Source organism: Mugil cephalus, chromosome 16 (assembly GCF_022458985.1).
Source record: "Mugil cephalus isolate CIBA_MC_2020 chromosome 16, CIBA_Mcephalus_1.1, whole genome shotgun sequence".
NCBI lineage: Eukaryota > Metazoa > Chordata > Actinopteri > Mugiliformes > Mugilidae > Mugil > Mugil cephalus.
Genome location: NC_061785.1, coordinates 19072343 through 19083369, shown reverse-complemented (window position 1 = coordinate 19083369; position 11027 = coordinate 19072343). Strand labels below are relative to the sequence as shown.

General features: G+C 46.6%; 1 protein-coding gene across 1 annotated transcript; it reads left to right on the top strand.

The window, feature by feature from the left end:
- The first annotated feature begins 2600 nt into the window (after window positions 1-2600).
- Window positions 2601-5278, top strand: nog2 (noggin 2). The gene has a single exon (XM_047609968.1). The coding sequence runs from the start codon at window positions 3938-3940 to the stop codon at window positions 4568-4570; it is 633 nt and encodes a 210-aa protein (XP_047465924.1). The 5' UTR covers window positions 2601-3937; the 3' UTR covers window positions 4571-5278.
- The last annotated feature ends 5749 nt before the right edge of the window (window positions 5279-11027 follow it).

Sequence of the window (11027 nt, the reverse complement as noted above, 5' to 3'; positions counted from 1 at the left end):
TGTGCTGTGGTTCCGATCTCGGGGTCGATGTACAGCTCCAAAGAACTGCTCAAGTTGACGTCGGTTCCGCAATCTGTCAGCCTGCCAAAGATCCAACGGAGAGCGTTCTGCTGGAGACTCTGCAGCACAAAACTAATAATGAGATGTGCTCCGGGCATATCTATTGGCTTGAAGGGAGGGCGGCTTGGGGATTTCAGACTTGCGCCATCTCTGCCAAATTCTTTCGCTTTCCTTATCTCTTGACCACAATGGTGTAAGAAAATATGAAACTCAAACACGATGTTGATTTTCTTGGGGTTTCTTCGGTCTCAGTTTCTCAGTCTCTCTCATTTAGTCCCCCTCTCTCTCCTCTCCAAACTATCAGTCTCCATCAACCCCTCTGTGCCATTCTACCAGTCCCCAGTGGGCACAGTCAGCCAGTCTGGCCAGGCTCGCCCCTTGCTGTGCCCCTGCACTGGATAAGCTCCTGTCTGGGCCTTGGGTAGAGGCATTTGTATAGAGCTGTGGGGGGAGTTCGTGTGTGTATGTGTTTGTGTGTTATGTGTGGGTGTGTATGTGTGTATAGCATTCAGCAGAAGGGGAGAAGGGGGTCCTATCTGTGCCTAAGGGCTGCCCCCACAGTGCACCCTCACATGCGCCCTATTGAGACCTAAGGGAGCGTGAACAATCACTGCAAAACCAAAGAGCTAAGTCCCCTTGTTATACAAGCCCAATTTTCAGCACCAGTCCCACCTCTCTCCTCCGTGGTGCGTCCCACCCCCGGCCCCACTCATCAGAGGTTGACGGGCTTCGTTAAAGCGAGCCGGGGTCCTTTAATGTCGTTATTTAATTAGCTGTTCTCCAGCAAACTGCCCTCACCCTCACCCCCTCCCCACCCCACCCCGTCCTCTTCTCTTCACTGAAACCACCGCCATCTTCATCACCACCTTCTCCCCCCCACTCGCTCGACATCACCACCCTTCCCTACTGTGTTCACCGGTCCCCTCCTCTCTCCTCTCCTTGTCTTTATCTCCAGTAATTAGCCAGAGGATGGGGGTTGACTCATTGCTGGGTTGCTGAGCATTAACGCTTGAGACTAGGAAGGAGGGGAGTGTTTCTCCCCGCATGGGGTTTCTTTCTCAGTCCACCACCCCAAGACCTGCAGAGGAAGACAATGGAAACGGTCAGTTCTACAGTAGCCAGCTCAGCCTTACTGTCCCCGCTGCCCACTGTGTTCTGTCTATGTTGGCACCCTAATCATTAACCAGATTATGACTTTGTGTGTCTGCATGTTGGAGGGGTCAGTGGGACGGAAAGAGACGGCTCCATAGCTTGACGCTGTCTTCCCATTTGCTTAATGCAGTTAAACGTAGATAATGAAGTTTCTTAACTGCACAAAAGATTGTTGTGATAATGGTTATTCCACGCTTCAACATATAGCCTCCAGTTTGTTTTTATGTCACCTCGAGGACAATTGGGGTTAATTACTTCATTTTGCCGTTGTCTTTTGGATGTTTGATCACAGAGCTGGCGAGCAGATTCACTTGAGCTGCACCATAACTAAGAGCGAACATTCCTTCCCCGTGCCCTCAAACATGAGTAGTGAAAGAGTGAGGGAGAGAGTCTGGGGAGCCCCTGGCTTCATGTCTGCACCATGCTGGATCAACGCCCTCTAGTGACCACTACAAAAGACAAGCACAATGACAGCTTATCCCAACTGCGCAGGATAAATACAATAAGGATGAAATTCAGGGTGGAAACACATCTAAAGGGAACCCAACAACATTTTGTGTTAATTTAATAATATAATAAGAATCGCATATTTTTTTGTCTGTGTTTGTATTACTTGTTTTTTATTTGTAAGTGTCAGACTGAAGGTCAACTTCACAGTTTCTTCACGAGAATTAACATTTGAATAACAACTGATTGTGGCGCAATTCTGACTTAACAACACTCGATGGTCATTAAGTGTAACTTACCGGGCTACGTTTCAAGCATTGTGAGGACCATCGTGGTTCAAGCTAAAGTAAAGAGTTCAGCATGGCTGCTGATTTTCTCGTAATGACTGCTTAGCATGGGAAAGGTACCGCTTAGTTATCCGTGGCCATTTATAGCCCTTAATTATGCGCCTATTTTGTGACCCCTGAGTTCAACGGGCCAATTCCTGTGTAGACCCAAATCCCGATGAACAAAGGTGGAATGTGATGCCCCTTTTCCGCAGACGAGCTACCAAACGTTTCCCATCAATTTCATGGGAAAGTTCGAGCCGAGGAAAGTCTTACACGCTTGAGCTGAATATTGACAGCGCATTGAACCTATTAGTGCACCACAGACAGTGCCCTGATGAACACCGCGGGAGAAACCCGTTGCCATAACTCTGAAAGTCTGCCTCTTATATGCATAGGCTGACTCTATTCGTGTCGTGGAATATTACTTTTGTAATACGGGATAAAACTGGTGCTTTAGGACCCAGTTGATCCCTGTCATTGTGGCTGATATTTTCCACGTTGTGAAGGGGAGGGGGTAGCCTGGAGAGGGGGGTGTCAATCATAGTGAAAGTGGCCGGTGTGGGCAGGCCCCTCTGACACTTTGTACCGTCGGAGGGGGATATTTAACTTGGGACTGAGCACCACTCGCTACAGACACACTCACACACAGTGTGCCTAAGCAAAGAAATGCTCCAGCGCCAAGTCTCTCAGACTCCTGAAGTAGGAGCGACTCAGTAGGAGCTTCTGTACCAGTTATCAAAGGAGTAGAGACGCTCCCTCAGGAATTGACCGCTTGCACCGACGGAGCAAAAAAACGCTCCAGATTGTGGACTGACTCGTCATGCAGCGATATTGCGACCTGGAGCTTTTCTGAAAGGATTCCACACTGAAAGGAACTCTGTAGTAACAACGTTCACTGGCTCTCTGCAGTTTGCATTTGACATGCACCGACACTGCAGTTTGCTGTAAAGCCTTTTTTTTCATCGTTTTTCTTATTCCATGCACAGCCAAGAGTTCTGTGGGAATATCACAACCTGAGACTTTTTCGCGTAAAATAAAACTGCTCAGCTATTTGGAACATTCTCTGGAAAGATAAATGGCTGTCGCTGCTTGAGTTGAGATTGTTTCCTGCGGCTCGGCTAAGTTTTTTTTTTTTTTTTTTTTTTTTTTTTTTCTGAGCATTTCAAGGAAAAGTGCACATATCAGCGACTGGAATACCACACGAGACTGCCTGCAAAGACTTATTTCCTCAGTGCACGGACCGTGCGCCCTGGGACCGTATCAAGCCCGAGAGCGTCAGGCGACGTTAAGAGAAACCACGTTTATAAAAGCCGTGCGTAAAAATAACATTGGCCAAGGCAGCCCTCATTGCCGGGCGCGTGACATTTAAAACTTGGTGAAGTACTCTTTTGTGCCCCCTTCTCTCTCGGGACGCTCCGGATCTATTCTGTCTCTTTAGAAAACACTTCATTCCATGCAGCTCTCGCCTCGGCCGCTGTCATCCAGTGTAGACAGTTCGTCGTGGCTTCGAGTCCCCGGGGTAACCATGACAACCGAGAGAAACCCAAAGTGAATCCAAGGAGCGGGGTGAGGCAGGAGAGAGTGTGAATAGACTAGAGTTTTCCCCGTTTTGTTTTGTGCTTCTTTTTTTTTTTTTTTTTTTTTTTTGTGTGTGTGTGTGTGTGTGTGTGTGTCAGACTTAACACTTTCTGTAGAGCAGGGGCACCGCTCCACGCTGCAGAGTTGCATCAGCGGGCAAATTGCAAAGTTGAAGGAGCCCTAAAAAGCAAAGCACTCCGCTCCATGTCATTCAAACCCGACCTGGTCTATTAAAAGTATCGCCTTGCTGGTGACTGAACTTCTACTATTTATGAAGCCCCGGGCAAGTCATTGCAGAGAACATAGTAACGAGGAAAAGAACTGAATTATATATCACGCGTCAAGAGCCGGTGCGTAAAACAAGAGGAATAATGGGCCTCTCGCAAACGCTACTCGTTTACGTGCTGGTGTGCGTTCACCTTGGAGTTTCCCAGCATTACCTTCGCCTCCGTCCATCGCCCAGTGATCACCTTCCAGTGCCCGAGCTGAAGGAGGACCCCGACCCGGAGTACGACCCCCGGGAGCAGGACTTGGCCGAGAGGACTCTGAGGAAAAAACTCGGCAGTAACTTTGACCCCAACTTCATGTCCATCAGCTCGCCCATGCTGGTGAACTTTTCCGCGTCAGACAACCAGGTGAAGCTGGGGCCAATGCCTAACGAGCTTAAAAAGCTGGACCTCACAGAGACCCCCTATGGAAAGCGGGTAAAAGTGGGCAAGAAAGCCCGTAGGAAATTTCTGCAGTGGCTGTGGACCTATACGCACTGCCCAGTGGTGTACACCTGGAAAGATTTGGGCGTGAGGTTCTGGCCACGTTACATCAAGGAGGGAAACTGTTTCTCTGAGCGCTCTTGCTCCTTCCCCGAGGGGATGTCTTGCAAACCAGTCAAGTCAATCAACAAGATTTTCCTGCGGTGGTATTGTCAAGGGTTTCTAAGACAGAAATACTGTACGTGGATACAGGTGCAATACCCAATCATCTCAGAGTGCAAGTGTTCATGCTGATTCTTCCCCAAGGAAGTGGTCGACGGGGGAGTGGACTGGAAATACGGTTTCTATTGCACTGTTAACTCTCTACAGAGGTGGGCACCATAGCAAATCTATTTTTTTATATAGCATTTTAAGTGAAATACCAACATTGTACATATTTAAGAAAAATGCAGCTATTTTTTCTAATTGAACCAGGACCATATTTTATTCTCAACCCTGAAACGTTGCTTTTTGGGGGAAACACGAGCACTTCATAAAGAAGAGCTTTTTTTTTTTTTGACTTTTTTTTATGAGACATTGAGGATGGATTGCATATGCTACACTTCTCCAAGAGGTGACCTTTTTTTTTCAACTGAACATTGATGCTGACTGTTATTTCACTGCAATGCTGCCTAGAGTTTTTGTATAATATTAATATCAATAATAATTAAATTGTAAAAAAGTTGAGGTTAAAGATATATATAAAGGCGTGAACTCAGCTCTTTTGGAATACATAGTATTGTAGGAATAAACAAATCTGTACGTTTTATTTATTATTTTAACGATTTGTGAGTATAGAGCATAAGGACAGAGAATAGCAGAGTATACCAGAAAAAAAAATATGGGAGATGTCTACTTGAATATTTCTAAAAATGACAAAAAAAAATAAATAAAAAAGTAAAACATATCAGTGTACATGTTATGGTTACACGTTTTAGCAATAAAGTCTATCTTTTCAACATGTGTTAGTGTCAAGCCATGTTGCTTACAACGACTGTCTATATCCAGGGGGGCGTGTACGCTGTAGGAGAAAAAAGAAAAGTATCATCTGGACATGTTCAGCCTTAAAATCTTTCCTTGCAAAAGGAGAACTGAAGGCGGGGTGAATCTCTTCCAAAAGGGTTTGATTGAAAGTGATTTTCTGTTAACACTTGTCGCAACAATGCCATTTCATCCTAAATCACTTATGAATTAACTTTTGTACAGTTGGAAACAAGTGAAATCGGGCCACGGTTTATAAGTTCCCAGACTGATTTTTTTGCAGCGTTAGACTGTCGGGCTCCGGAGTGGAGTGGAGTTACTAAACTGCGCTAAGTCCAAGTTTCAGTGGCTCTGTGTGGACTGCCTGACGCTCCACGCCGTCACAGTGATTTTAGAAAGGGCTGATTTACTACGCTGCGTAATGCGCAACACATACCTCAAGCGCCTCAACAGAACTGGCATTCATTTGTCTCAGCCAGAGAGAGAAGAGGCCGCGCACATTCATCTCCAGTGTCTGCGCACACGCTCGCTCGGGGCTCCGAGGTGTTAACATAATGGGTAAAATATGATTCAGACATTTCAAACAGTGTCAAATGATGAAATGTGGAGCGCATACGCGCAAGCCTGGAGCGTCTGGGGTCTGTGCTTTTTACTCTGGAAGCTCCACACAAGTTCCACTGAGGTATTTGTATAGAGGTGGACTGGAGCAGACCGGCGCCTATTCAAGTCTGACCGCCCTGGAGAGAGAGGGAGAGAGAGAGCGAGGGGGGAGAGAGAGGGAGAGAGAGAAGAAAAAAAAACACAAAGCCCATAAAACAATGGTCAACTGTTTTTGACGTTAGCAGACTATTAATTGGAGAGCTGGGGTATGCTGTCTGCAAGTTAAAGAGATATGGCCAATTAAACGCGCTGGAGACGCGCGGGGAAATTAAGCGAAATCAAAGCGAGGAGTAATTTTCTGTAAGTTTTTATAGTGTTTATATTATTCTTTAAATACAATCAACGACTTAAACAGAGCTATGACTAAATGTCTGAAGGCTAAAAGGAGCTTGCGTAGTATTTCCAATGAGCGCATCTCGTGTGCCTCCGAGTGATTTGTGTTTTTTTGCGGGCAGAGTTGGATTTGACACTTGCCGCCCGGTTATTGTGACAGAACCGCTGAGGGGATTTGGTAAGCAGAGGAGAAGAACGGCAGCATGCCAGCGGAGGAGGAAGAGAAGGAGCAGGAGGGGGGTGGGAGGGGGGCTGCTTTCCTTACTGTCAGCTTCTTTCTTGATGATGTCTCGGGGTTTTTAGAAACTGCGTCTCTGACTCGACGGCGCCACTCAGCCGCCCCCTCTCGACTGCGCAGAATGAGGCACTTTGGGAAACAGTAACCCTTTCAGGCTCTGCCCGGAGAGTATTTTAGAAGCGTGTGAAAGGCAATACGCCGCCCTGGCTCCAGCCAGTTAGGTGCGCACCTTTTAGAAACAGACCTTGCCAGCCAGTCAGATCGCTGGTTCTCAAAGTGGGGTCCGGAGACCTCCAGATGGTCCTTGAGGGGATACCAGTGGGTCCTCATTGGAATTATGAGTATTCACATGTCTGGAAAGTGTACAATTCATTAGAAATAAGCACATTTAACTATATTATTACTTTAATCCCATAGTACTCTAAATTGCCCTGTCATAACAGTGCCAGGTTCTCACTAAACCAGGACAATGATCTCATGTGGAGGTCCTAAGTTTGTTAGAAACATATAAGAACATAGATGTCACTTTATATTTTAGGGTTATGTCTTTATAAATCATTACTTTCCTGAAATCTAATGGCTCCTTTTTCTTCTAACTATGACTATTTGCTCAAAGTCCACTTGCAGTTTAAAATCCACTGTACATTCACTAAATTAATCCTATTCTACAAATAGAAACCTTTTGAATACAGAGCGAATATAGAAGCATCTAATACGGTTGTCGGTTAAATATGGACCATGTGGGTTTTTCTCCTTACACCCAGGGAAAAATGCCAGTCCTCAAATGAGTAACCGTCCTGTCTTCGGGCGTAACTGCCATGTTGACTACATAACTACTTCACACCACTGATGAAATCTACACCTCCATTTATCAACATTTCCCAAAACTTCACTATAAAATTCAGTTTGCGAAGTTTGTAAACAGGCCTTTGATTGACACGTCACGCCGGGGCGACTTCGGAAAAACGGCCTCCCCCGTTAACACCATCAACATCAGCGGAGCGTCACGCGTCACACACTGTCCATAAAAACGTCAAGACACTGGTTGCCTTGCCCCCTTCAGGTGCTTTGCATCATTATTGTCTGACGCAGCCTGTCTCCACATTCATCACTGCGCAAAGTGAGCTACACAATAATAAATACTCTCTGGTATATTTGGATGCTTTGTGTACATCTACACCCCGAATGAAAGATAAATCACATATTTGTTGACTGTAAGGAGAATTAAATAAAGGCCTGGAGACAATTAGGATGGAGATGACGGGGGAGTGAGCGGGAGGAGGGGGAGGAGGGGTGACATGCTTAGTGGTAAAGATGATAAGCCTCTGTCCCCTGATGATAGTCAATTATTATGATGGATTGTGGTCTGATTGGGAACGACAGGGGTGTGGGTGGGTGGTAAAGGGTCTGCGGCGGCTTTCGCGCCAACAAACATGTGACGGGCACATCCGTACCTGTGTGGGCACGTCTTTTTTTGCCGAAGAGCAGGCTGATTGCTAGCACGCACACAGCCGGCCACAAGAACGCACGCTAGACAGACAGAGATGGAGACAAGGGTCTGCGGCTGTGAGTAAGGCCCAAACCCCATAGTTGTAAAAGCCAGTGAGTCAGCACTGGTGAGGTTATTGATGATGACAGGGTATTAGATCGAGCACTGAGGGGAGGGAGGACGCACGCGCGCGCACGTACATACACACACTTGAGCGGAGTGACTGCAGATGATACCCGGCATTCCACCACACCGCCAACCCCCGGCTTGTGGTGTCTGGAGGCGTGTGCGTATGGGCGTCAAGGATTTGTTCGTGTTGTATAAGACGCAAAAGATGTATCGAGGCGGGTGTGTGAGGGGGGAGAAGAGCTGTAGATGAAGCGATGGTCTCCGAGATATGCGTTGTTACAGACCCGTCGCAGTCTTTCGGGCGATCAACAGTTGACCGATCACTGTTTAAACCACTAAAACCCGGTTAATCACAACCCTCCGTCGTATGCCTGAAATGCGTGTCTGTGTTCCGTGTGTGTGTGTGTGCGGGAGATTAGGAGGGCAAGTCTTCAAGGAAGTGCACTTCCAGTTCCAGACATATCGGAGATCATCCGATGTCAACCATTTATCACGGCGAGAGCTGACAAACCCGACCTGGAGTCAGCAGCGGCGGCGGGCACAGAATTCATAACATACCGTTACATCAACACAGCGGCCATCTTTGCTGACCAACAACAGGTGACTGTAGTCAAATGACAGGTGATTGTAATCGAACTCCGGCCGTTGGCAACGAGTGACGCTTATGATAATTAAGCAGACAGGTAGGAAATCTGTGCAATGCCACAAAGAGTCATGAGAACGTTCATCATTCACAGGGCCGCATTACTTAAATCACAGTTTCTAAACGCTGGTTGGCAGCGAGTGTGAGCGATTCTCGGAAGAGTGTGAAGAGGAACTTATACTCTTGTGCACAAAGCACATACAGAAGGCTAAATTTGGCAAAGGCATTTAGTATCTTCTTTAGAAACGATCTGTTTAAACATTTCCGTGCTTGTTGTTGGGACTGCTTCTTTTTATCCCCCTGAACCTATTTCATCTCACTTGCCTCCTGGTTTCCACTCTTATCTCTTACATTATGTCTATTTTAGCATGTAGGAAGATCCTGGCCGTCCTGTACAGTATGCTCATATGCTGCTACCATTTTAATCAGACGCATAGTGTCAGAGTCACATATCTGTAGTCATGCTTGCTGATTACTCAGTTTAACTCTTGTTAGATGTAACAGATATTGTAAGCCCAAAGTAAGGCCTAAAAATAGAGCTGTGGGTGGTGTGGCGCTCTCGGGGCTGGGAATAGTGCATATTCTGAGCCCTGTTTCCATGGTTACTTGTGCTTTCTGCTATTGCCAACACGGGTCCCAAATTCAGAAAAATAGTCTTGTTGTATCAATGGAAGTGTTTTTATCCCCCCCCACCACCACCAACAAGGACCTAATTTTCCTTTTATTTTGCTTTTTCGTTTCTTGACCCGCCGCTCAAGGGAGGACGACGAGGGGGACGCAGCGCAACCGGGCATGACACACACTTTTCAGCCTCTGTAATGCGCACTCGCATTTACATAATTCAAAGCGCTGAACACTCATCACCATCCCACACAAACACTCCTAATTTGTGTCTGGCCCTCTCACTAACACACGCAGGTAAACGATCCTGTTTACCCGATCGCGATTGTATTGGCGCCATTGTGTATACACACTCCCGATTAAGATCTATATTTTCCATATTCATCTTCTTTCGGCTCACTGATTACTCCTGTATTCCCAACGCGAACACATGTACACAGCCGCACACACACACAGACACACACACCTCCCCCTCACAGCCTGTCCGGCGGCTGTCTCCCAGTACCCCTCTGTGCGCCTAGATGGCATGCTGAGAATGTTTACTTTCGCCACAGTGTGTATTTACAGAGCCTAATAGTTTTTTAGGCCGCAATGGCGCCTCACTTCGTAACATGTGTACAACCCACCGACTCCTTCTAACTCCCAAACACACACACACACACACACACACACACACACACACGGAAAACATGCACCTACCCCACCAAACAACAAATCGAACCTCCGGTATTTGGGGGTTTTTTGGCAGCGGCGTGAGATCCGGCACAGCCAGGTGACACCAGGAAGCATCAGAATGTGATGCTACCTCGTCTGTGTCTGGAATGAATGGAGATGAAGCTAAAAATAAGCCCGGAGAGAAGAGCATGTGTGCTATGAATGAATGCATGAAGGGCGTGCGATGAATGGACACATGATGTCTTGAATGGCTGCGCGTGATATGTGGCAACTAAAAAGATTTATGCATGTGCGTGAGGCGTGTGCGCGAGCGAGTTTGGGAGAGGGGAGGAATACGGAGGGTTTGCGATGGCACGCGACTCCTTCTTGGACCCTGTCAGTTTATCAGTGCAGTTTATAAGAAACGCCGCCGTTGCAGCACTAATTGAGCGCACACACACGGAGAAACGTGTGCACGGTGATACATAGCGGGGTCATGTGCCAGTCTCTTTATAACCCGCACCACACGAGCAGTCAGAAAAGGAGGTAGGTATCTTGTGATTAAAATAACAACAGGCATGTTCAATTAATCTTTTGTCCCATGACTCATTAACATTATTTAATGAATAATTTAGCCCGAGCCCAATGAATGAAACAGCTGCTACTAAAGTGCTACAGGCAGTACGTTTCCAAGTGCAAGTCCAAGGCTGCGTGTTGGGTACTTTCATTCCCATTATGCCTTGGACTGGTCTACTTGGATTTTTCTGAGATGAGATACATGAGAAAGAGACATTTATGTGGGAATAGAAAGTGAACATCAGCGCATGCTAAAATACAAACACAGCCTCTGAGGCGAAACCCAATCCTGCAGATTCATTTCGAGTATTTCCAGTTCACCAAATTTCTGTTGTAGTAGCTGCAGTTCATACATTTTGGAATTTTAAAGCCACATCAAGGCTTTAAG